The sequence below is a fragment of the Haliaeetus albicilla genome, chromosome 27 (genome assembly GCF_947461875.1).
Source record: "Haliaeetus albicilla chromosome 27, bHalAlb1.1, whole genome shotgun sequence".
In the NCBI taxonomy this organism is placed as follows: domain Eukaryota; kingdom Metazoa; phylum Chordata; class Aves; order Accipitriformes; family Accipitridae; genus Haliaeetus; species Haliaeetus albicilla.
In genome coordinates, this window is record NC_091509.1 from 4,297,738 (window position 1) to 4,323,196 (window position 25,459).

Sequence of the window (25,459 nt, forward strand, 5' to 3'; positions counted from 1 at the left end):
TGATTAAAATCTCTTACCTTCTTTTCATTTCAAAGTGTCTCTTGTTTGCTTGTGTCCAGCTGTTTCATTTGAATACAAAAGGAGAATGATCTAGAAAACAGGTCAATAACTTGTATGTAGCAGATGTCCTTAAAGATTTTAGCATTACAATATCACAGCTTAGTGCAAAATAAAACAAATATAAGGAAAATTCAAGATAAATTCTAAAAAATCTGAAACAAAAATTGAGAACAACTTAGAAGTATTTTTGCAGCTCAGTTCGTCATAGAAACACGTAGGTTTTTCCAAGGAGTTTTACTAATTATCAGTTAAAGCACAGATAGGTCTTTTCTCCCATCAGTGCAATGCTCATCCACTAAAATTCATATTATTTTTCTTACACAGAACTGGTTGGTAAGTTAGTGGCAAATGGTTTTCCACAACAGTTCGTACCATGTGAAGGAAACGTAAGTCTGCTGTACTTCTTCATGTTCTGAGTTCTCTAAAATTTAGAACATCTGTTCAGACAGAAAACATTGTGCTGACTTCCATCTCCTTGTATGCTTACATTGTTATGTATTTTCAATTTATATAGATTTATAAATAAATCAATAAAGTAATTAGAACAAAAAGGTTAGATAAGTTTCTGTGAAAATGTCAACAAAGTCAATCTAACCCTGGGATTATAAAATCAATCTTTGATTTTTTTAAATCAACACTTTCTAATAACTTACTATTGTTCTGGAAGATTCTGGATCAGTGCTAACTTTTCACAGACATTTTAACAAAAGAGTTGACTGTACATTACTAACAGCGGTGTTTTCACCTCCATCCTTTACAACATCAGTGTACATGCTCCTTGGCTTTCCCTGCAAATATAAAGACTAAACACATACTCTAAAAAAAACAGGAAAGTGGCAATGTGGCTTTATCATTCTTATGCCCCCTTCAGTCGCAGAGAGGAACCCAAGCCGTGGCTTGAGTTTTGGAGACAGAGTGGATATGGTCACAAGGAAGCCTTATGGCATAGGGAAGGATGGTCACAGGGTTTCGTGAGGAGTGTTCAGGCTGACCAGAATGGCCTCATTCTTACATTTTTTTTATCTGGATTCCTGGCCTTAGGCGAGGGCAGTAACCATCCAGGCTGATTTTCTTCTGCAGCTAGACTTCAGGTCAGAACTGATTCCTACGAGCAAAACATTGCTTTGTTGTGCTGCAACCCTGTCCCCATTCTCTGTCTGTGGTTGTAAATCCCAACAATAAGTATCTTGAAAAGTGTCCCAGGTTTTTAAAGGAAATACTCCCCTCCCCCCACAACCAGAAGCACTGCCAGTTTCTCACAGAAGCCCTTGTCCTAAATTAGGAGTGCAGATTACCCTGATACCACCTTGGCTCTTTCACAGGCCTCTGCGTGCAGCGTGGGGAGCTGCCTACGCAGGCCGAATGCAACCCCAGGGACAGAACAGCAGATGAGTTCCCAGGGGATTTCACAATCAAATATGGCATCTTCTTCTGTGCTGCCAGGAGGCACCTTCCCCCCATGGGGGTTTCCAGCCAGAGCCCCACAGTGATTCTGAGTCCCTACAAGAAAAAACAGATGGAGAAAGACACGCTTTTCTTTTGCAAGAGAAAAAGGAAAGTTAGAACAGGCCGGAAATAGCCACGTCCATTGAGGATCTGGAGATCCTCAGTTCATTTTCCAGCTCTCAAAGGGTGAGTGGGACAGGTCTCCTGTGTGCAAAGAACCAGCCCCTCCTGGCCCAAGCAGCAGGGGTAGGTCCATCTCCAGCTCTCCAATCAATTAGGACACACAGGATTTCTACTTATGCAGCTCCCACGCCTGATCCCAGTGCAGACCTGATGGGATGAAAGGACACAGAATTTTGCTTCAGTTCTCTTTCCGTGAATTAGAAATTATTAATTTCCCCTAGATGTTGTTCTTCAAAGTTTACCTTCCCTACTCTTAGATATATTTTTAGACATATTTTAATGACCACTTTTCTTAAAAAAGTATTACATGGATCTGTTTTTTTAATTAGTTCTCAAAGTAGAAGGTGTTCATGTATGAAAGTGGTTAAGTCAGCACTATGTGACACCTGACATCTGCCCCTCGGATAATTAAATGCAATCCACGCTGGAATCTGCCTGCTCTGTTGGCTGGCCCTGGCCGCACACAGGAGGGATCTCGGTGACATCTAGCAGGCAGCACACGCCACTGCACACACAGTCCCCTCACTGCCCGTCAGACCTTACCTTCTGAAACCCAGCCATCCATTTATTTGCTGCTTAAACACAAGTTATTTAAGCAGGAGCTGTGAATTATGGTGAGGGTAATTAATTTTTACAGAAACAAACCTATTTTCCTAGCTGAAAGACAGTGCATGGGATAAGTGCCACTTACACGGCACCTGATGTTAATTCTGAGAAGAGGAAGAATCTTTACTGGGACAGCTCCTGTTAGCTAACGCTACCCCAGGGTCTGTGCTATGATGAGATACAAACAGTATTAAAAATTATCGTGGTAAAACTGAAAAAAAAAATGGCAACATAATTTAGAGCAAACACAAGGCTGCTTAGTCCCATTTGATTACTATTCTTTTTTTCCAAATCTAAAATCAGAGTAGTACACATATATACAGATATGATATACCTGGATTTGGTAAAGGTGAATGCAGGTGAAGGATCTAGACCTCTTATGTACATACGTATTTATCTCAACCTCCTTTTTTTCTCTTTTAAAATATTTGAGAGCTATCCCACAGCCGGGTTATTTCAGGGGCTGAAATTGTGGCCAACTCTTCCTACGAGACCAACTGATATATCCGAACAGGAGAGCCCCATGGGGAGGTGACAGTGCCTGACCCCCTCCATCTAAATCACCCTAACTCCTGACTTGCAAGATGCACACTTTTGGGACAAAATTCCAAGAGAGAAACTGCCACTGGAAACTGGTATGTATTTACCAGTGCTGTGCAGACTGGAGTGACCATCACCTCAGCTGGCCTCGACGCTATCACCTCCAGACAAGCAAATATCAGGCTTCAGATGACACCTGATTTCATTATACTTACTACATGGGTAGTTTATAAAGGGATGTCTATCCTTGACTGGTCTGTTGTGGTTGATAACCTCCCACGTTAACTTGAGAATTTAAATACATTAAGGATTTAATATAACTATTACCGATGCCTTGCCAATTTGTTTTTACTTTAACTGCATTTTTATTATTCTTTAAACTTTAATTAGTATCACACAGACAATTAGCAGCTGTGTCTTCAAATTTGTTTGGCTGTTTCTGTTTATTTTTAATAACATTTATTTACAAAGACTTTCTCGCATATTCCTTTCATTTGGCCTAAATGACTGAAGATCATGCTAGATACGAGTCACCTTGTCCCATGGCCTTGTTCATGTCCTCTGTTCTTGTCTGCTGTCACTCTATTGACTGTCAAAAGTTTGAATTTGCTTTACAAAGGCCAAGGAGTTGAAATAACCCTGAGCACTAGAATGGAAGGGCACGTGCTGTGGTTTTAGACAGGCTGCAGCTAAGGAGGTAACTCATGATGGAAGACAGAAAGTTAACAAGCTGCCCTCTTTCCAGCAGGAGCGCTCAGCTCCACTTAGGCTTGGACCCCTCAGAATTGATTCCAGATATTTGGCTTTAGCGATGATGATAATCTGGGATTTCTTCTCTTAAAGCAATTTGTTAAATTAAATCTAGGTTGCAGACCAACAGATACCTGCTACCCCACAGTGCTCCTAGTCATATCCCACTCTAGCAGGACACAAGCCTCACTTTCCCCAGCATGCTGCATGGTTTCTCCATGTTTCCCCATCTCAGATGGATCTTCTGGCCCCAAATGCAAGAGGATCGGCTAGCCGGTAACTTCTACTTGTGCAGAGAAGTGGATCTTCATACACCAACATGTCCGGGCCTCTTCCCTTTGTAGCTTTACTGGACCTGTGTGGATAAGGAAAGACTACAGAACTAATCTCACAGTAAGAAAAAAACCTATTATTGCATTCAAAAGTAACCTTTTTCATGTGCTGAGCTGTAGCATATGCCTCAGTTTCACCCTACCGTGCTCTGGAGGATGTTCCCAGAGATGCTGTGGGGACAGCCCTCATTGCCAGTGCATACCTGCCCTCATCCCTCCTGTCCCTTCAAACCATCAGATGCAACGCCCCAGACCACGTAGGCAGCAGGATGAGATGCTCAGCCTGCAAGGGTGATGGGCTGAGAATAAAATCAGAGATGTCTAATATCTCACAGCAGTAACTAAGACTTCAGACAGCCACTCAAGCAAACCTGGTGCTGAAAAATGAATAAAAAGCATACGCACGTACCGGTGAGCCAGAGTATACTTTGCCTGGCAGCAGCTGGGTGCGCTTCAGAGCTAGTGAGAGGTACTGAACAGGCAGCTTCAACACCTTTTCCTTGCAGAGACAGCAGGAAGTCAGGTTTGGCATTTTCCACAGGGAACTGTTGTCTCTTCCGAGCAGGCTGGTGCCTCAGTAGCAGAGGTGGCTGTCCCCAGGCCGCTCGCTCCCTGTCTGCGCAGCCGAGAGCTGGCCCGGGGCAGGGGGGCTGGTCAGCTGGGCAACACAACCTGTTTAGGCACTGGAGTGAGACCAATACCACGTTTCACACAGACAACTTTATTTTCACATTTCTGCACGTATGCAAGAGAATGTTCTTTTTCCTGGGATGTGCTAGTAGACGTATTATACCCTACAGAATGGAGTTTAGTAATTTTTTTAAAATATATATATATGTACACACATATATATAGTCTCGCAAAATTTCTTCTGCGTTTCTCCGTGTCAGAATGGATGTTTACAACAAACCAGAGCTAAGGGGACACTGTGAGGTTTTATTTTATTTTTCTTATCTCTAAAATAAAAATAGCATTTACATTTTTCTTCAACTCAATTGCCTGTTCTCCTGGTTATACTTAAGCAAAACCACTGAAGATAAAAGACATGCCTGTAAGCTTCCAATTTTTACTACTCCGAGATACTATCAGTGATGCAGGTAGAACATTTTTGAACTCTTTCTTACACAAGGGCCAGACTCTCAGCTAGGTGGATGTCACTGCACCAGATATAAGAGCACCCCTGAATCAGTGATGCAAATAAATCATTAGCATGTAAATGCTACGCTCACAGAGGCTGTTAAACTGCTGAACTGTGCTATGCAGATAGATATGCATTTATAAGAATCCTGCTTTTAAAAGTTTCACTGTAAATTTTTAACCTGACAGTGTCCCTTAAGAAAAAAAGTACATACTGTGCTTAAGAAAGGACACCCTCCTACAGATATTTTCTTTTTATTATTAAAACCAACATTTTTAAAACCATTCAACAAAATTTAATACAAATTGCCATTGGAGAAAAGCATTTGTAAGAGTGAAGCTATGCATTGCTGCTCCATTAACATGGCTTTAGTTATCGCAATTTATATTATTTGCACATTTCCTTAGATCCTTCATGGTACTTCCATGAAGAAGAAAAAAAGGTTGTTGCACTGCTGCTACCATCTTATCAGAGGTCACACATGGACACACAGATGTTTGTTCTCAACATGTGTCGCAGTCAGGCAATGCCAAAGTTCTGCCCACAATACTTGAACCTTAGGATATCTGTACCTCAGGTTTATAGCTCGACTCATGATTACTCACAATATTGCAATGCATTCAAAGTAACAGGAAAACAAACATTGACGGTAACAGGCACGTTACATATTTTTTTTTGCATTATCATTAATCACATTCCTATTGTTCAACAGATTGTTGCCTAAAATGCATGTTAGAAAGGCTTTTTTTAGAAAATACTGGCATGAAGATGCAGACTAATGTTTGTAGCTAATGAAACAGTCAGACTAATGATTCAGACATTATTTAAACATTCACAACTCTGAGAAAATTTGCACAGCTGATAGCACTGACAGATAGTCTAACTGTAACTTAGAAGCCAGCATAGTAACTACCTTCCGCATACTGGCAGTAGGATTTACGATGGCATGAGATTAGAATAGCACACTATGTTTTATTTAGAAAGCTGTCGTAGTAAGTATTTGCCATAAATATTGCAAGCCCCATTTATGAGCGATGGGAGGCTTTGCAAGTTTGCAAAGTAACATTCACGGAAAACATAAAAAACAAACCCAAAGACATTTCCATGCAGAGTACGATTCTCTCACAGTCACTGGATCTCTGTCATCTGTTGGCTGGAGCACACATGCCATATGTACATATGCTGCTCATGGAAAACTCAGAGGCCTTCTGTGCACTGATGCATACCAGCCTCTGGCTGATATCGGTGGGATCAGAGACAAACACAGGATAATAAATGGTTTCGCAAAGTCAATGACTGTGCCACAGACAGAATTTAGAATTAGAGCTATGTGAAAACACAACTGTTGCATGTCACTTTGCAAATCCTCCTATCTCAGCTACAATGGACTTCAAGTGGAACAGAGAGGCAGCAACCCAGGGCTGAACATCAGGTATGCAGGGGTGGGGTCTGGACTCCTGCGAGACCAAAATCAAAGCTAGTTATGCCTCAAGGGTAGAATCAGGACCAGTGCAGCTTTCAGCATCTCCCCCTCTGCCTAACGTACCCCCACCATTACCGGGAGCTGCAAACTGACACAGTGGAGCAGAAAAGGAGATGCCAAAACTGCAGGGTCACTAATGGTGGCCTGATTTCAGCAATGTATTTAAGCACGTACTGAGAGTAATGTCCAAATGTTTGAAGTATGTTGACAGATTGGGGCCATGTTCAAGAGAAAGCAGTTATGGCCCCTATGACACAGGCACCCCCGCACCACCCGTACAGCACTTCTGCTAGTGGAGACACAGAAAACACAGCTGAGGCCAGATTCATCACAGTAACTCCAGAAATTAATTTAGCTTCAGGGACCATGGTATCCTGCAACTAATAACGTTTTCTTTTGAAAAGGGCGCATTCAAAACTTTTCAGGCTCTATGTGCCATCTCAAGAGCACATTTGGAGCAACGCTGTTGGACGAGAAAGGCACTGTGCTAGCCCAATGCAAATACTTGTTTTCCATTATCTTGACCACTTTTCCCTCAGCTGAAGTTAACTGCTTAGACTGATAATAGACAGATGCTCTTTGGGTGTGGGGAAAAAAGCAGGTTATTCATTATATTAAATTCTGTCATTTGCTAAAGTGATTGCAAGAAGAATCAAGAAGGAACAGTGTAAACATAGTGCATTATTTCAGCTGATGTCTTTATCAAGTGCCTATTAAATAAAAACTAAATAGACAATACCGGACAACCAGAGGACAAGGCTACTCTCAGAGCATTGCATCACTTCTGTGAATCACAGCACGTTATTGGAGTTGCTGTGCCCTGTATCATTGCTAGGAAGGAATTCATTAATGGTATTTGTAGGAAAAGCAATAAACAGGATAGACTAGGGTGTCATTCCTGTGTACATGTAACTTCACTCACTTGATTAGCACTTTTGATAACAAGTGGGCAACTTAAAGAAATAAAATTGAGACTACATAGAAGTGTGCGGAGGAGCACAGTAAAAGGGGAAAATGTCCTATCTTGGGGAATTAGCATAGCATTACACTAGTACTGATCAGACCTACTTCTATAATCAGGAATACTTCAATAGATTAAATTTTTATAAAATATAGGGCTACAGAAATGAGGCATTCTATATATTTTGTATTATAAAAAGCTTCCACTTACATAATTTTTAAAATATATCTTCACTGCTAACAGTGTATTTGTAATATAGTATCTGATATAATAAAAATATATGCTTACTGGATGGGAGCAATGTAGCACTACAGCAGGGACTCTCCTCTCTGTGTGGTTTGAGCAGCTGGAAAGTTGGCTGTTCCCTCCTTCCCTTGGTTTCTCAGCCATCAGCTGCCTGGAGACTGCAACAGCACTCTGGTGTGTTAGCTTTCTTAAGAGTCTTCTGCAAAGCAGGCTCTGACATGTTCCTCAGCTGACAAATAATTGACTGGGCAAAATCCAACTTTGGTATAAATTCACTGCATGATTCTTTCTGTTTTACTAATTAAAAACAACCAACCCCCCAAACCAATGTTCTATTTGGCATTAGTAAGGAAATGTGACTTGTACAAGTCATGCAACTGCCTTGTAGGAAAAAAGATTTTGCTATAGAAAATGTTAAACTACCCAAAGGGACATATGGGCCTGGCAGCTGATTCTGAGACTAATAACAAGTAAGTATCTCCCAATTAAACTTACAGGGCACTTTGTGGGTGCCAAGGTCTGCATGCGGAAACACAGCTGCATCATCTGCACCCTTTTCTGCACTAAGTAAAACTGGAAAGCTTAAATAAATCCATAAGGTGGGTAACACTTTACTGTAATGTCCAATGGAAAAAATACAAACGTTCAAATGATGAACCTAGGAAGCGTGTGCCAAACTACACCAGAAGGACCATAGCACATGACCATGGGTGCTGCTGAGATGCACACTGGAGAATCATTTGGTGTCCCACCACGTGCTGGGACTGCCAAAGGTGGCTGGGACCAAAGCAGGTATTCATCTTCCTGTATCAGCCCTTATAAACCTGCCCAGCCTTGCAAGAACTTACCATCATTGAACAGGATTTGTTCTGTAGTTTGATATTTATATGTGCAAACACATGTTTTGCTCCTTTCTGGCTCACCCTGGCATGAAGATCCTCTGGTTAACATGTTCAGGAAAAACTCCACCAAACTCAGCATGGTGGCACCAGTGCATGTGAGAGGAGAAGCGGGATCTCTGCAGAAATGAGGACATTGGCTACACAGGCTGTCTGCTTAATGTCCTAGGTATATGTACTGTTCGCTTTTTACAGACTGCCCTGGTAGATTTGACTTTTGTCAAAGCAGATTAACGGCAAGGCATTCATAAAACATTTTGCCGTATGGTAGTATAGACTGAACTTTTCACTTGCAATAATGGCCGAGTAAGCTATCGACATGTGCTATCATATGTAATTAAGCTTGCTAGATTAAAAGCAGGACTTGTGCCTAGCAAACAACGCTGTATATTACTCATTGAACTCTGAGCAGCAGTTCTCTCTTGTCAGGATTTATTAAAATATTCACATGCTTCCAAAACGAAACAAAGGTCCACCGGCATCTCTTGGGGAGAAGAGGTGGGATCAGTTGCATTCGGTTGCCATTTGGTTGGAGATGTCATACAAAATCCTCACACACTGAACATGGCTGAATTGTAAAAAGCTTTCACCCAGCAAGGAGATCTTTGTTACACAGAAAGTCTCTGACTCCTTCAGCGCTCACGAAACACAGTTACATCACATTCTCAAAGAGCTGTAAAGATCGCATGATATTGTCGTCCTGAAAGCAATAAGAAGATATTTTCATAAAACCAGCACTGACAAGCACGACTCATAACTTTGCATGGCACAGGAGGGGCTCTGCAGCTGCTACTGCAGGCAACAGCCTTGCTTTCGTAATGCTTTTAATCCTTAGTGAGCTGGAACTGATTCAGCGATCAGGTCCCGATTCAGCAAAGCAGTCATCTCTTTCTTTGGCACCTTAGTTAATTTGAGGCATGCAAGTATAGGACCTTCCCATAAGCTTGACATTCAGCATGGGCTGTGCTTTACTGAAGAAAGCCAGACACCAGCATTGAGCTGGTGACTGTATTGAATGCTCAGACTTCAGTGCCCAACTGCATTTCATTGATCCTGAATATGCAAATATTCACTTAGCTGATATGCTTCAAAAGTCCAAATGAAATTGCAGGTTTTGAACTGATAGGCAAGCTGCCTTGAAAGACCACTTCATCCCAGAAATACAACCAGCTCAAACCCAAAATACATGCAGTCTCAGCCTCTCCTAGGTTCCTAGATCCAAATAAGAAAGTTGGAGACACACAAGGGAAATCCTGGATTTTTTCTCATGAAGTCTTGAAATTGTACTTCAAGGTAATAACCAGAGTAATATTAAAAAACATCATGGTGATTTCCACTGCCACCCCCCCCCCCCCCCCCCCCCCGGAATTCAGTTATTCCAAAAGTTAGAATAACTGTTTGCCTGTAACATGAAAATAATTTTCCACGTTAAGCAGCTTAAGAGGTCTATTGCATTGCATTCCCCTGTCTCATTTTGAGGCTGCATCCATCTATCCACCTCACTTCTAACAGTTTGGTGGGTACTAGTACAAGGTATCACCTTGCATGGGAAACCAATCACCCTCTCCAAAGCAATGCTAGGAGTTCACTGCTCATGAGCCATATTCTCAGAAATGGCAGAGGTAAGCACTATAGGGCACTTTGGTTTGGTTTTCATAATGAAGGGGGGGGTGGGGGGGGAAGGGTTACACGGTTTGCTCCTATCTGCCAGGAAACCACACATGACAGTGTATCCGTCTGCACAGCTCCTAGGGCAAGTATGTCAAAAGAAGGAGCTAAACCCAAACTAGGGCAGAGCATTAAACAAACTCACAGTTAGGAGTAAAGCTGCTTCAATACTGAGACCACTAATCATACACATGCATCCAGACTGAAGGCAAATTATAAATGTGAGAAATAATACACAACACAAATGATCAAATTAGAGACAAGGCCAAAAATAAGCTAAACAATCAGGAGGGACCAAGAATGAAGTAACTAAAAAAAAGTTAGTCTTGTATTATGCATCCGCTAACAAGGATTTTGCTGCCCAAAGTCCCTGACCGAGGAGTAATTTGGACGTTGCCAGAGACAGCCATAACACAGAAAACAGCGGGAAGCCAGCCTAGCCCTCAACAGTAAGTGTCTTCCCATTGCTCAGGTACAGGAGAGCTGTCTGACTGCAGAACAGGAAAGATTTTTCCAGGAAAAGTAAAAAACACAGTAAGGCTGGTATGCAATTATTTGCACCAATGTAAACTTTCTAAAATGCAGAGGCCATTATTGTACTGATTACATATCAGAGATATCTCTGAGCAAACATTCACACTGTTAATTACAGCCTAAGACAACAGACACTTGGCCGATTGCATGTTAATGCGGATGTTTGTCCTTGTGCCAGTGCTAAAAATACCAGCAAGTATTTATTACAGCCAACCTAATGTATGGAATTTGCAAGAGGAAGCTTATTTCCAAAACAGAAAAAAAAGATGAATCATTGCTATGATGACAGCATTTACTTTTAACGTTTGACCATGAAAACATCAACTAGTTTTATAAGTCAGTGCTGTAATTACAAGATTCTGAGAGACCTTTGGCTCTAGGCAGCTCCAGCAACGTGGTACCTGCTAATGACATCCAGGGGATGATATCGACAGAGACAACCTCAAAAAAAACCCCACAAACCCCAAACCAAAACCACACCATACACTAAGAAAGTTTAAGGGCATTATGAGCTTTCTCTAGAGTTATCTGCTTGTCTGCAGAATCAGGTACTGCAGTTCACTTGAGAAAATAAAAGCACTGGCCACTACCACTGGAAATGCAGAGGCCCTCTCCCGTGACCGGCCTGACCCTACTTCGCTATTCAGTGACAGGCTTCACTGAGTACCACCAGAAACTCAATCCTGAAGCTGTTTTTTTTCACAGAGCAAAGGAAACCCAGGATCCTGAGCAGCACCTTGTTTCAAATGGAGTTTGTCCAAAGAGAAAGCAAACGCTGTGGCATGAGCTAGACCTTTCATTGCAGTTATAACTTTGTCCTTACCTCCTGACACGATTCAATAAACTCATCTAAAGTTACAACACCATCTTTGTTTTTATCCATTTTCTGCAAAATAAAAAAAAAAAATTGTTTCCATAGGTAACACTGCAGTTATAGTATAATATCTTAGCTGATGCAACCTGAATAAACCCAGGGCACTTTACAAGCTTAGGTTACAGACTCAGTGTCATTGGTTAAATTTGCTGACTGCTAAGGACTTGTTTACTCTGGTATTTGGAGCGCTTTTGAGGTCATCTCCAACTCTTCCATCCTTGAAATACACAGCAACCTCTGCCCTTATTACATCATTTCTTTATTCGCTGCCTCACCAACCAGCACCCATATTCCTGTCTCTCTTTAGGGGCAGTTGAGAGAAGAAACACAGAAGGGCTGCAACACATGCAGAGACTTCAGACTTGCTGGATGTGGCACATCCCAATGCAAAGGGTCAGGCTAAGAGACAAATGAGATACCTTTGGAGCCAGGAAATAAGCGGACACTGCAGTGTTAGGCTGAATAGCTGCTAGGGTTTATTTTGGAATATATGGTGGGGCACAGGACTGAACTTGGGGCTAACTTTACTGTAAAGTATATCAGTGCATAGCTCAAGTATTAAGAAAAACACATAAAAAACAAGTACCTGGAAGAATACTTCTACATGCTGCCTTGGCGCATCTTCCTTGAGCACTGGATACGTGTACTTTCCCATCATATCATAAATTGCCTTTACGATATCCATCATTTCCTGCAGCAGCGGCATGCCAGCACAAACACAAAAGGAAATTAATGGAAATGATCGCACATTTCTTTCTTTTACTGGCCTTTTCTTCACCCTCCTCTCCTGTTACAAAACAGCACAGAGAATGCCTGCGCATGTGCATGAAGACAGATCTATCATCATATACAAGTCCATCTATAAAAAACAAGTGCTTCTTTCTGACTGTGCCATGACTTTGCCATAGGCGTGTTGGACACTCCTGCAGTGCTCACTTCCCTTCTCTGGCCAGGCAGCATTGCAGGACATGTGCTCTGACATGGCAGCTGCTGGGGATGGCGCTGGGCTGCAAGTGGCGTGCTCAGTCCTGAGCACTGCGGCACCGACCTTGTCCCAGAGCCTCCTCCAGGGCCAGGGACCTTCACGACACTCCCTGGGAACCTGGCCCTTCTCCACACCTCTCACAAACTGCCACACAACTCCACGACCAGTAACAGTAACCACAAACCCTCCAGGTACGCACAACAGTTTTGACAAGATAGACCAAAATGTATTTGCAAAATGTATTTGAAAAATATTCAAGATTACCACGCTCAAAAGCAAGGCTTCTAACAAAGGGAACAGGCAATACCAGATAAGAAGATAAAACCAGATGATAATGCAGGATTTGGGAGTGGTGCTGGGGGCTTTTAGTGTTTCAGGTAAGCCCACACCATACCTCCCAGTACAGCCAGAAACCCCTTGTGCCTCAGTCACTCAGTAGTTATTGTGACCGTTATCCTCCCCTTTGTGAAGGTTATGTTGCTCATAGCTGTAACTAGGATTTTGCTCCTGATTAAAGCAATCCATTAAAGGCACTATAATATAGGAAAATATGTCTACAAAATCATGTAGTATAAGATCACTGCACACTTTACTTAGACATAGATAAATGCTTAAGTCCAGTCTGATTTGCATTTAATTAGCGGCATGTAAAATTAATTGTGCTCTGTAACAGAAACCAGTCGGCTCTCTTCAGAAATCAACCACATTTGTCAAACAGCCTTACCTCCTTGTTTATATAGCCATCCTTATTTATGTCGTACAGATTAAACGTCCATCTTAGCTTTTCATGAACAGTTCCCCGCAACAAAATGGACAATGCCATCACGAAATCCTGGTTCAAGGCAGAGAAAGAAGTCTGAATTTTCATAACATCCTTTTCTATATAATGCCAGTCAAAAGACTTCTCCTTTTAGGATAGAGTATATGGTTATCAATCTCTTCTGACTCCCTTTTCCAAAAATGTGTCCTCTCTGACTGTACTCAATGGACGTGGCATTCACTAAGATGATCTGAGAACTGTCACACTAATAAATGTGTATGATGTAACAAAGAAAATCAGAAAAGTCCTCAAATACTCAACTGCAGCCAAGGTAAAAGCCAAGCTTATGATATGGGTTAGGCAGCTCAGCAAGGCTTGAAGGGCAGGAAGATCTAATGGGTACTGCAGCCTTAAACTCTCCTAGTCCTGAGGTGAGGGTTGTGAAAACAGCATGGGATTAAGAGCAGATCCAGTCCAAGATGGGCAGACTTAGATCCTCAAGTTGATAGAACAGTGGCTGCTCTGGCTCCCCAGACTTGCCAGGAGAAGCACAGCATGCTCATGACCAGAAGCTAGGACACCTTCCTGGCTACCCATCCAGATTTATCATGCTCTAACTCCAAATACTGCACAAATGTAAGCATGACAAAATACACGTCTGGTTTTTAAGAGCACTGCCAGATGCTCCAGTTGCCATTCCTCTCCTAGAAATGGTCTGCTGCAAGAATGAGTCACTCAGATTGTCACTGCCTGGTTAAAAACAGCTGGACTCTTAACTGTAGAAATAGAAACCAATGCTTTCTTACCTCCAGATCTAGGGTGCCAGCAAAGAAGGAAGAAAATTCAGCATTTTTTCTGTGCCCGCCTTGAGAGAGATGGAGAGGTCCCAAACTCCTCTAACACAGGGAGCCTCAGGTTTTGTTCTCTAGCAAAATCTGTCAGACCTGTCCAGATGCGATTCTCACCACTAATGACTCAGTCTGGGACACAGCATTTTAATCGTATTTTTTGTTTACAGTAAACTTATTGCTTCCAATAACTTTGATTTATTGTTTATACTGCACAGTGGCTCAGGCACTGTAAATAGCATTGCTACAGGGATTTATTAGTAGAGGCAGAGCTTCAAGCTAACAAAGCTATACAGTTCCTGATACCTCATTTAATGTACTTAGTCCTTCCTATGTTATCTCCATTAGCTCCACATGAGGCAGTGTATCACTTCTTAGAAACCTTTGCTCCTTTTTCCCAAGGCTCAAAGGAATTTGAATTTGCTGAACAATACAAAAAAAGGGACAAAATGCTTATGTTTGACAACCACTAAAGAGACAGGTTTGTCAGGAAGGAAAGCTCAGCACTTTTTTTTTTTTTTTTTTTAATACTTATCTAAGCAATTTCCTGTGTCTCAGTCTGTTTACGTTTCTGGAAGCCTCTAACTACTGAGTAGCTACCATATGCAAAACTCCCACTGCAGCTGTCACTGCAGACACACACAAATACATACGGTAACATTCCCATTTTACATTTGATAAATGAACAAATTTCTCAGTCTTACCTGGAAATTAACAGAGTTCTTGGCCATTTGACAGCAAAGGCAAGACTGTATGATTTCTAGTTTTACAGTCACAGTAAACTGTCTTCGAAACTATGAATTTCATCCTCCACAAGTCTATGACTTAACATATCCCTCTGCTGCACTCCTACAACTATGTGTGTGAGCTTGAAGTATGGCTATTTGTAGTCACAGCAACAAGCCTTTTAGTTAACGGGTGGATTTAGTTTCCATTGGTACCAAGTACCTGCACAGCTTGTTCAAGATATCAAATAAGCTTAAAAAACCCAACAAACCAAAACCAAAACCATATTCCAGGAACATACAAATACAATAATTCAATCATGCAATGCATGATGACTGCAGAAGGTACAAGATGTACTGGCTTTTCTTTGACATCCAAATTATCTGTGCCACTCAGCTCTTTTCACATGAGACTGTTCTCAACCACTCCTCTCTGCTACATAAATCTCTGCACTTTCTCCCTGTGATACTGACTAACATGATCTTTACGTTTCTTTAGTGAAAGGAAACATGCAACTGCATCTGAATAAACTAAAGTGAACCACATTTAAAAATATCAACTGATTTTAGACTGAAACCTCTAACCCATAATCCAGCAAGTCCTACCAGTTTACAATGAAGGATGGATGGAAAAGCTTAAAACCACAGGACTGAGAAAGGGACACCAAAGGAGGATGCAAAACAATTACCTCAAACTTCACTGAGCCATTTTGTGCAGTGTCAAACGCGTTAAAGAGATAATGTGCATACATGCTAGCATCTGAAAAACATAAAGGGCACCAACTGATACAATGGTTCATTATACACTAACGGCTCTAAACAACATTCATAACCTTATTTTTCTTTTGTATAAAAAACAATCACATAGCATTGCCAGATACTCTATGAACCAGTAAACATTAACATGGACTTGTATAATCCCCCCACCCTCCCTTAAAACAGCCTTGAAATGTAAAAGCTTTTATTACAGTAGAAACAATTTGGAATATGGGGCTGTACTTGAAAGAAGGAGCAAAAAAAAACCCCCAAACCATTAAAGAGAGTCTCTGGGGTAAACAGAGTATTAGCTCTGGTGGGAAATGCAGGAAAAGCACCAAAGAGTGATCGCAGCATGTGTGCTTCCTTCCTCTACGTTTGTGCTTTGTGTGAGATACAGCAGAGATCCCCAGGGACTGTCCAACTTCAGAAGCGTCTAGTTCCAATCATTTGAGTTTGGCCCACAACTGTTAAAGAGCAATCTCATCCGAGGCATATTTTCATCCTTTTGAATCTTAAACTGCTGGTTTTAGAAAATCTTTTCTATTGAGAAGAACAGTTTCTGTGGCCATATGAAGGATAGCTGGTAACTGGGAAAAGCAGTAATGGTATGCAGAAAAAAAATCAAATAGGGGTATGACCTTAAGACCTTTACTGGCCTGTTCTCTGCTCTGGAGGCAATTCACACCGCTCTCTGTTACCAGAGCCCAACTTTTCAGGATGGAAGCAACTGACATTAAATTCCTTTAATAATTTCATTGCTATTCTAGCAGCCACCCACTTTTTTTTGTCTCTTCTATTCTTTGCCTCTAGCACACAGCATTAGTCAAGCCCAAGCCTTCATGCTCAATGTATGGGTATTCAGGTGAAGCCTGGTGCCCTGTGCTATGCAGGCAGTCAGGTGGAATGACCCAGAATCTCTTTACTCTGATATCTACAAAATGATTAAATATTTTCACATTATTCAAATCCAGGAAAGTGTAACAGTGTGCAGAAAAATCAAATACTTAAGTTACTGTCATCCAAAAGGATAGAATGCACTGGACTGTAGGAAAAATAAATTCTCTACTACATTTTTAAGAGAAGGATTCTGAAATAGAATAGATCCAGAATAAAACCATTGAATTACTTATGGAACAGTCCTACTAAAAGCTCCTATTAAGCTAAACTAAACAATGAACTAAAAATATTAAACTAGAGGTCTTAATACTAGATCACTAGTATCATTTGATGACAGATGAGCAAAAATGAAAACCTGTCAGGGATAGGAGCCCTATGTGACAAAAATATCACAGGCCTGGGATGACACTGCACAAAGTTTTTATAACTCAGAGCTACTTTACTATCTCTGGGATGTAAAAGTTTATCTGTACAGAAAGCCATAAAAGTGAAAAAAATCTCTGAGGAATCTGAAATCTCACAATTTATGATGCTAAGGTTATACAAACAGTTTGGAAACCAAGTGAAAGTAAACAGTGTAAAACAGGAAATCACATCTGCTGTTAAACTGATTTATTATGAAGCATGGTTGTACTACCATCATCACTAACCAAGGGAAAAATCACATTGCAAGGGAATGGGACACACACAAAAAGAAAAGGCAGGTCTTTGTCAACTTCAGCAGGGGGGGGGAGTTAACTATCCATGAAAAGATGAAATTTCTGTGCCGGATTGTTTCTCACACATGGGAAGGAAGGAATCACCTGGGGTGGGTCACTTAAAGGAGTTAGTGCAGCTACTTGGACTTACTGGAACTTAGGTTGAAAACACAAAACATCCAGAAATACATTAAGATTATAAATACTTAAATTTTTGCATATTTGTTAAAAAAAAACCAACAAAAAACCCCCAGAAAACACCACTGAAAAAAAGACACCTTACTGGTTGCTTTTAAAGTAAATGCACATGCACTCATATACTCTTGCAGAAACTTCAGTCATCATTCCACAGTGAGCATATTCTGCAGCCACTATAGAGTGGAATATATTTGGAAAACCTCAAATACTGAATCTTTTACTAAAAAGCCACTTAAACACATGACTCATTTCTTTCAATTTGAGAACAGTATTCCCACAGAACATATCCAGTTAGAAGAACATACACATTCTTTATGTTTTTAAAGGGCAAGAACATACATTATTTGAGAGGTTTAATACAATACTTTAATATTCCAATACATGACATAACCCTGTCTTAGTCACACAAACATAAAAAACCTATCATTTCAGGTAGCTAGAAGTTCACACATCAACTAAAAATTGATTTAAGAATTTTAGGGAGGTTTTTGATGAATTTGCAGGCCAAAATGAGGTCTGGGACTCTTCTGTGCTAGATACTATACATACAGAAGTCCAACAGCAAGGAAGCAAAGACACACTGAGAGGAAGTGATTTAGCTTTCTGCCATCCAGAAAGTCAGTACAAAAAAAAAGCATCAATCCCCAGTTTCTATTTTGGACTTGGGGAATAAAGAGCTGACAACTGGGGGCAATCTTTAATGTGGGTTTGCCTATATTCCTGTGAAATAAGTGTTCAAAGGGCCTAACTTAATTTTATTACCTTGATGTTTGTGTTTCTGTTTAAGATCCTGCAAAGCTTAAGCTCAATTCACATTTCTTGCACAGATTAATCTGAAGTAGTTTTGCAGCCAGCTGGCAGTAATGAATGTTAAGGCATGCTTCAATAAACCTGACAGACGCAAAGTACTCCGCTTACCTCCATGAGGAAAAAACTGTGCATAGATCTGTTTGAATGTTTCTTCATTAACAACCCCACTAGGACATTCCTGTTGGAAAACCAAAAAAGAAAAAAAAAAAAAAAATCAAGCAAAAAACCCCAGCTCTGTAAAGGTTCATTTGCAAAACTCTACAAGCCCGAAGAGAGTAATTAAACAAATCACATTCTTGTTCTTACAGTGCTCTGGATGCACAGGCTGTGCAGCTGAAAAAATTAAAATAATTCAGACTGCAATTTCATCTTAAGCATCTCATAGACTTGGTTCACCATTATTAACGTTTCTAACAGTGTTTTCAGCAGCATTCAATCACTGTTTTATAGGACGACCTAGAAAGGCAGCTCATGCTTTCTGTCATACGAAGCTTTCATCTAATAATTACAAATAATGTTAGTGCCAGCTAACACTTCCCTGTCCGATGCCTCCACATATATGAATTCATTAATCTTCAGCAGAAGTCTGTAGCCAAATACCTGACACCAGCTCCATGGAGGCTAACAGTACATACTATACTGGTTAAGTCCTTACAAACAAGCATTAGTATCAGGCTGAAAACAATTAGATCATTTTTAACCTGTTTATCTGCTCAGTCTTCTGTAAACTTCCGAGAAGCCAGACTATGCTCATGCAAATTTTCTAACCTGGCAACCTGTGGGGTTATTTTATTTTTAAGCTCTGGTACCGGAATGTAAGGCATTTAATTTCATTTCACTTTGGGCTGCTTCGAATAAGGGCAAAACACTTCGGAAGAGGGTGGCAGATTTTCTGCCCTGAATGACCTGACCTACTAACTAACTAGCCCCACGGGGCAGCATTCAGGAAGGGAAAAGGGGATCCCTGCCTGGAGGGCTTGCACTTGCTCTGCTACAGCCAAGCAAAATCCAAGCCATTATGGTAGTTTGGAGTAGGAGGTGCTCCCTCAGCACGTTTGCAGAGTCTGGACAGCACCCATGAACAGGGAGACGTGACAGGAGGAGCTGGGCCCCCATGTGCTTTACCCTGCAAGTGATATCTGAACTGAGGTCTCTCAGATCTTACCCAGCAGGATGCAAGGCCACAGGCAATGGAAGAGACGGGTGAAAAACAGCACAAGGACCGTCTCCATTTTGTGAATCCTGTTTCCTTACTCGCCACTCTTTTTTTAAACTTAAATTACTTGGACAATTCAAGTAAAATTCAAGAGCAAATTTAGCTTGACTATGGTGCTTTACCACGCCCCCCACTAGCTCAGTGCTGTTATAACACACATTCATTTATCATAGAGAGCCTCGAGCACTGCTGACTATGTGAAGTTTTCAATTATATAAAATATTTCCCAGATTATGTCAGTTTTCCTCACAGATTTGCCTATCAACCAATTTTGAAAACTAAAACAGAGCAAAACAATAAAGTAACCATGGCACTGATCCTTTTTTTACAGAGCATGGAATTATAGATACAGAAAATTCAGCTTTCTCCCACATTCAGGAATACCAACTGGCAGAGACACTGTGGCTCTGTCCCCTACTGCAGGCATTTGACCATCACAGCAATTTAAATTCCTCAGCCCCAGTTGAGGCAGCTGTGTCACATGGAGCGAAGAGGGAGCAAGAGCACTGCCACTCCTGGTAGACATGCTAAAGATTGATTATTTGAGTAGGTTAGCTCAGAATCTCTCACGGAACTGGTGCATATATCTTGGTTTGATGCTTATGATTAAGCTGAAGGCCAGATTTGGGACCAAGAAAGTTCAATTACTGGCAGTATACTCACTCCATGCATTCTTCTTTCTGTGTCACACTATGGTTGCTGTCTCATTTTAATACAGGTCCTTCAGCAACAAGTTTCACAGATCTATAACCCTTTGCACAAGGAATCATCAGCTTTCAATTTTTGGAACCTGACTCAGACTACTTTGCCTGATAGCCCTGAAGTCCTGTGTAGAGAGACAGAGCAAATAGTTGATCCCAATGCTTTTTCTACCTGCTACTTGTGATTTTGTAGATCTTCCTTTTGTTATCTCTTTTCCAGGCTGAAGCATCCCACTCTGAGAAGCATGGAAGGCATTGAGCATCCTTTGATGATCCCTTCTCTGCACCTTTCTATTTCCACCACACCCTTTTTGAGACAGCAGCCCAGGACTGCACGTCACATTCAAGATGCCAGCATACTGTTAACTCTTCCAGCAGCATAACTGCATTCTCTCCCCGTTTCTCTGTTCTTTTCCTAATAAATCCTAATTGGAATTATTGGAGAAATAGGATGGAAACTGTTTTTCAGATCTTTTCAATAACACTAAGGCTAATCCAGTCTATTGGCTAACCCTTGGTAGTTTTCAGGCAGCATATCATATTTTCCTCCTGGACTTTCCTCCTAAAGTAATGGAAATTCATTTAAGACTTCATTCTTCTGCACTAACACATCTAGGAGGGCCACACCTCTGTACAGGCTGAGATGTTGTGGTAGCACAAGCAAGCTTAGGGACAAACAGAAACGAGTTTGAAAGAGCACAGAGCTGTACAGCCTTTACGTCCAAACACACTACTGCCACATTACACTACCTGCAAGATGCCTGCTACACCACGTGATGCTGTTAGGGTGGAAACCCCCCCAGTCTCTGTATAATTCTGTGCTCAGCCTGGACTTCATTGAAGAGTGGGCTTGGGAGTGCATGTCACGGCCCTAGGAAGGTCTGCAAAGCAGGGCTGGCACCAGTACTGCTATAGTTACTCACTACCTGCAGCTTGGAGCTTCCATAGGTGCATACACTCACTGCATGTTACACCCCACTCTGCAGATCCAAGACAGACAAATGCTTAATCTGGTAGCATTACAGGTTGTTGAATTTGAGATGAGTAAATTCAGGGAGTCTAAGAAGATCCTTTTGAATTGGTGACACAAAAAGCTGGAGAAAGATTCAAGTCTACGACTTATTTATTGATGAGTTCTTTAGATACGTTTTAAGAACAAAAAGGACTTTGACAAGAAATTCTTCCACCATGAAAAGCCTATAAAGGAAAAAAGGTGTTTTTTTCAAGCCTCTGATCTGCCAGCATCACCTGCTGCTGATGTGTATTCACTAACTACAGAAAAGGATAGAACAAACAAGAGAAATCACTTTATTCTGTGCAAGTCACAGAAGGAGAGCAAGGAGGGCTACTTCAGGTGACAATGAGGCAGTTCCTTAATCATATACCTGTTTGCTATTGAAATCAGGTTGATTAGATCTGAGTTCCTTCTTCCAATACAGAAGAAATCTTGCTGTCTTCTACCCACTATTGGGTAGAAAACCATCAGTGATTTGCAAGAGTTTTGAGCTAAATAAACAAAAATTTGTTGCTTGAAAAGCCCTGAAATTATCTTTTACTCTATGTCTTCATGTCCTGACAACTGTCCTTCCACTGGTTATGTTTAAGTGTCCCAATTAAAACCCAAACCTGGCACTGTGATCTTGACCTCACTGGGGCCATCCCTTTTCCAGCCTCAGTGTTCAAGGCTTGTTCCACAGCAAGGCGATAAAAAGACCAAGTGGACTATCTAAAGCCAGTGGCTGCAGGACCAGACCTTGTGACTTCACTTACAGACAAAACTTTCTAATTCTGTATGGCAAAATTCCTGGTTAGATGGGTATCCTCAAAACATTCTGAAGCTCCTAATAAAAAAGCTATTGCCTGGTTTCTTTGTCATAAGAAAAGTGGTTACTTTTTCATCTGTTTGTGCCCCTTCTAATTAGCTAGAAATCATTAAAAGAAGAATAATTAATAGATGGTAACAGCTATCATAAAACTATTCTCCCAAAGTTCATGTTTCCTAAAGCTTGTAATTTAATGTACATTAATTAAATAATCTGATATTTATTTATGGTATCTTTTAACCATAGATCAGACCAAGTACCCTACCAACAGCCATTCTTGGGTATAAATTTTCTCCTTGGTCACTCCAGTGCTGCTGCTCCAAGACCCAAACTGGGCCTTTGCAGAACTTCAGAGTATTTGACCAAATTGTCATTCTTTTTAAAACTAAGCCTAGCAGAGCACTTAACCATCCTTTCCAGCATAGTGCTACTGGCCAAACACACTAAGTGAAGATGCATTTCTTTCTCTCATCTTGATAAATACAACTATTATAATCATTAAGAACCATCACTTCACATGCTTAAAGATAGTTTATAAATGTAGGGACTGATCATTATTTCTTTATATTTTACACAGTTACAGAGTCCCTTGGGTCTCTTCCGCACTATATTAATAGCCTGTGTTTAACTAAGGGCCCCAGTCCACCACTAGCAACCCTGAGAATGAAGTTTAAGTCTGCAAAGCACAGGCTGCTGCTGCATGCACCCTCCTCACAGAGGCAAGGTCTCCTGTAGCAGTTCTGGCCATTGTGCCTGATTAAATTTTCTGAATTTCCACATGATCCTTATTGCTTCTGATGCTCCATCTGGAAGCCAAATGAAAGTTTGCATCAAACCTGCAGGAGCGCTGGGGAGAGGCAGCGTTGACACTGATCAACCTGTTTAGCTCTCTATAACTGAGTTGCTTTCAGACACATAAGCTAGTACCAATTCATTTGCACTTAACTGATCACAATTTTGTTTTTATAAGAGTCAAACCATGCTCAAGAGGCCTCATTAGTGCTACAGTACTACTTAATTCAGCTGACTCAAAAGAAATACCCTTTGTGAAAAGAAGCAGGTAAGCTTAGTGTCAGTTTAAATTTCACTGGAGGTAACAAAGATTTACTCATTCAGGAAAATTTCTTGGCAGCGTGAAAAAGCATGGTCCTTCACCATAACATTCATAAGGCCTTCCTTTGATGGCAGGGGCTTAGATTTCAGGTAAACACCTCTCATTTCTTTAACCTATGAATTCTTTCAAAATATCTAACAAGAACAGTGAATATTTTGTTGTATTGTTGTCAAGCATGGAAACAACCCCTCATTTTCAAAAAGCTAACTACTGACAGCATGAGTCATGCATTTGAATCTACCCTCTCAGACTTATTTTAAAGTACTAAAACACAAAGGAGCTGAATCAACTTAAAAAAAAAAAGAAAAAAAAAGAAATCAAACAAAAGTTCCACTTGCTGTTCTTTCTACTGCTGGAATCAGAAATTAACTTCATTGATTGCTTTCAAAGATGTGCAATGCGGACAAGCAGGGATCAGCAGCAGAATTGAAGTGGGGCTAAACATAACCTGCCCATGACACTGTTCTCCGTTAACTTATCCAGAACATGAAAAGGGGTACTCAGGGCAGGGGGGGGGTACACATTTTTGCTAAACTAGAGGTATTAAGTTAGCTGACCACAGACAAACTCTAACATATTGTCCTCCAGTTTCCACAATCCAGATTTGCATCTCTAAGCATTCATCCATCCCACGTATTCTGTTGCTCTTACTATGTTCCCCCAGTTTGGAGACATTTTGGGGATTATTAAAGTATCAGAACATTTCTACCTTGCTCATACTGCTTGCTTTAGTCTCCAAAACCCTGATTTGTCACAGATGATTACATCTCATACTACACTTCATTACATATTTGCTATTCACACTAAAGCAAGGTAAGAATGTCTCCAACGGACCCTTAGTTGAGTTGTCTGGTTTTTGATTTGGTATTAGAAAATCATCCCTTGCAGCTAGCAACCATTTCCTCTAACAGCACAGAACCTCCCTGAATTGAGCAAAAAATCCCATAAAAATCCTAATCCTTTTAAGTCCACGCACTCAATTCCAAAGAATGTAAATCATTAGAAACATGGTCTAAATGGGTGGTATTGAACTACTAAGCTCAAACCTCTGTCATTGTTGGTCACTTCATTAGTCATCAATTTTAATCTTAAAAATAGTTTTTCATTCTTGTCCCTCCCATTCCATAACTGTTCCCCAAACTTTACTCCTCTGGGGAGTGGAAACTTTCTTCTAATTCCAGCCTATGCCTATTCATGGCCATTTTGTTCCTGTGCCAATATTGCCTTTTAGTACAAACGGTTCTCTCTACTGATGTATTTATAGACAGAAGGTATCCCATTTTATTTTGTTAAGCTAAACCAAGGCACGATCCACCAGAGGTTCTGCTGGGTTTTGCCATCTCTGTTACCTTGCTTTTGCAGAACCATAGCCAAAGAAATCAGACTAAATGCCTTACATTAATCCAGCTCCAGTCTGACAGCAGCTAACTCCAAGGTGCAAAATAGATTATTCTGCATAAGGCGGAATGTACCCTTGGGGCAGAGATAACTTCTAAGTTAAAAGTGAACTTTGGCCCTAGCATCAAGAAATGTTGGAGGACAGCACCCTTTCGCAACTGGAGAAGAAAGCTGAAGGCAAACAGAGAGGGGATATTTGGCCAGGCAGCAAAGACACTGGCCTGGTTAGCATGTTCTGCTTCTCTGGAGTGGCAAAGGATGTGAATTTAGTGGAAGCCTCCATCAGTCTGGTGCAGAAACACCAGACCTGACCAGTGACACACTGGGAAGAGACTGGGAAGGTTTGGAGGGAGTGGGGAAACAGACTTCAGAGATGAAGAAAGAACAGGAATAAAAGTACTGAGAATTAGGACCCTGGTCAGCCAGGGCACTAGTCCAGAGGCTACCCCAGGCTGCACTGAACTGCCTTTAGTCAAACACCATCCATGCTCACGAACATTGAACCCTCAGCTCCCGTGACCGCAGCCGGGCTGAGCAGGGCCTCATTCTTTCTGTGTCCATTACAAGTGCCTATAAATAGCTCTGTGATTATCCAGGTGTTGCCTCATGATTAAACAGGACTTGTGCAATCACTGAGAGCAAGCAGTAAGTACAAGCCAGAGAGAGGAAAATGACTGTATTCCCACAGGGATTTTGAATCTCCAGATGGCACTGTAACATCATCCCAAAAAGCAGACGGTTCGGTACAATAGCAAATATGGTAACAGCTGAGTCAGTTTGCCTGCTGTGCATAATTACTTATCCCAT

At 41.1% G+C, this 25,459-nt stretch overlaps 2 protein-coding genes across 8 annotated transcripts in view; both read right to left on the reverse strand.

Moving 5' to 3' along the window:
• The window catches only part of GABRP (gamma-aminobutyric acid type A receptor subunit pi), a 39,948-nt gene extending 35,428 nt beyond the window's left edge, over nucleotides 1-4,520 (reverse strand). The window contains exons 1-2 of the mRNA XM_069773036.1: nucleotides 3,720-4,520; nucleotides 18-1,836 (exon numbers count right to left, since the gene is read on the reverse strand). The gene's annotated coding sequence lies outside the window, so the exon portion shown is untranslated. The remainder of the gene's footprint in view (nucleotides 1-17; nucleotides 1,837-3,719) is intronic.
• A 97-nt stretch (nucleotides 4,521-4,617) lies between these two features.
• KCNIP1 (potassium voltage-gated channel interacting protein 1) overlaps nucleotides 4,618-25,459 on the reverse strand; it is a 463,655-nt gene continuing 442,813 nt past the window's right edge. For all 7 annotated transcript variants that reach the window (XM_069773040.1, XM_069773044.1, XM_069773042.1 and 4 more), the window contains 6 exons: nucleotides 18,509-18,578; nucleotides 15,728-15,798; nucleotides 13,430-13,537; nucleotides 12,307-12,411; nucleotides 11,670-11,732; nucleotides 4,618-9,344 (listed from right to left, as the gene is read on the reverse strand). In XM_069773040.1, the coding sequence (XP_069629141.1) occupies nucleotides 9,297-9,344; nucleotides 11,670-11,732; nucleotides 12,307-12,411; nucleotides 13,430-13,537; nucleotides 15,728-15,798; nucleotides 18,509-18,578 (465 nt within the window). In that variant the 3' untranslated portion in view covers nucleotides 4,618-9,296. The remainder of the gene's footprint in view (nucleotides 9,345-11,669; nucleotides 11,733-12,306; nucleotides 12,412-13,429; nucleotides 13,538-15,727; nucleotides 15,799-18,508; nucleotides 18,579-25,459) is intronic.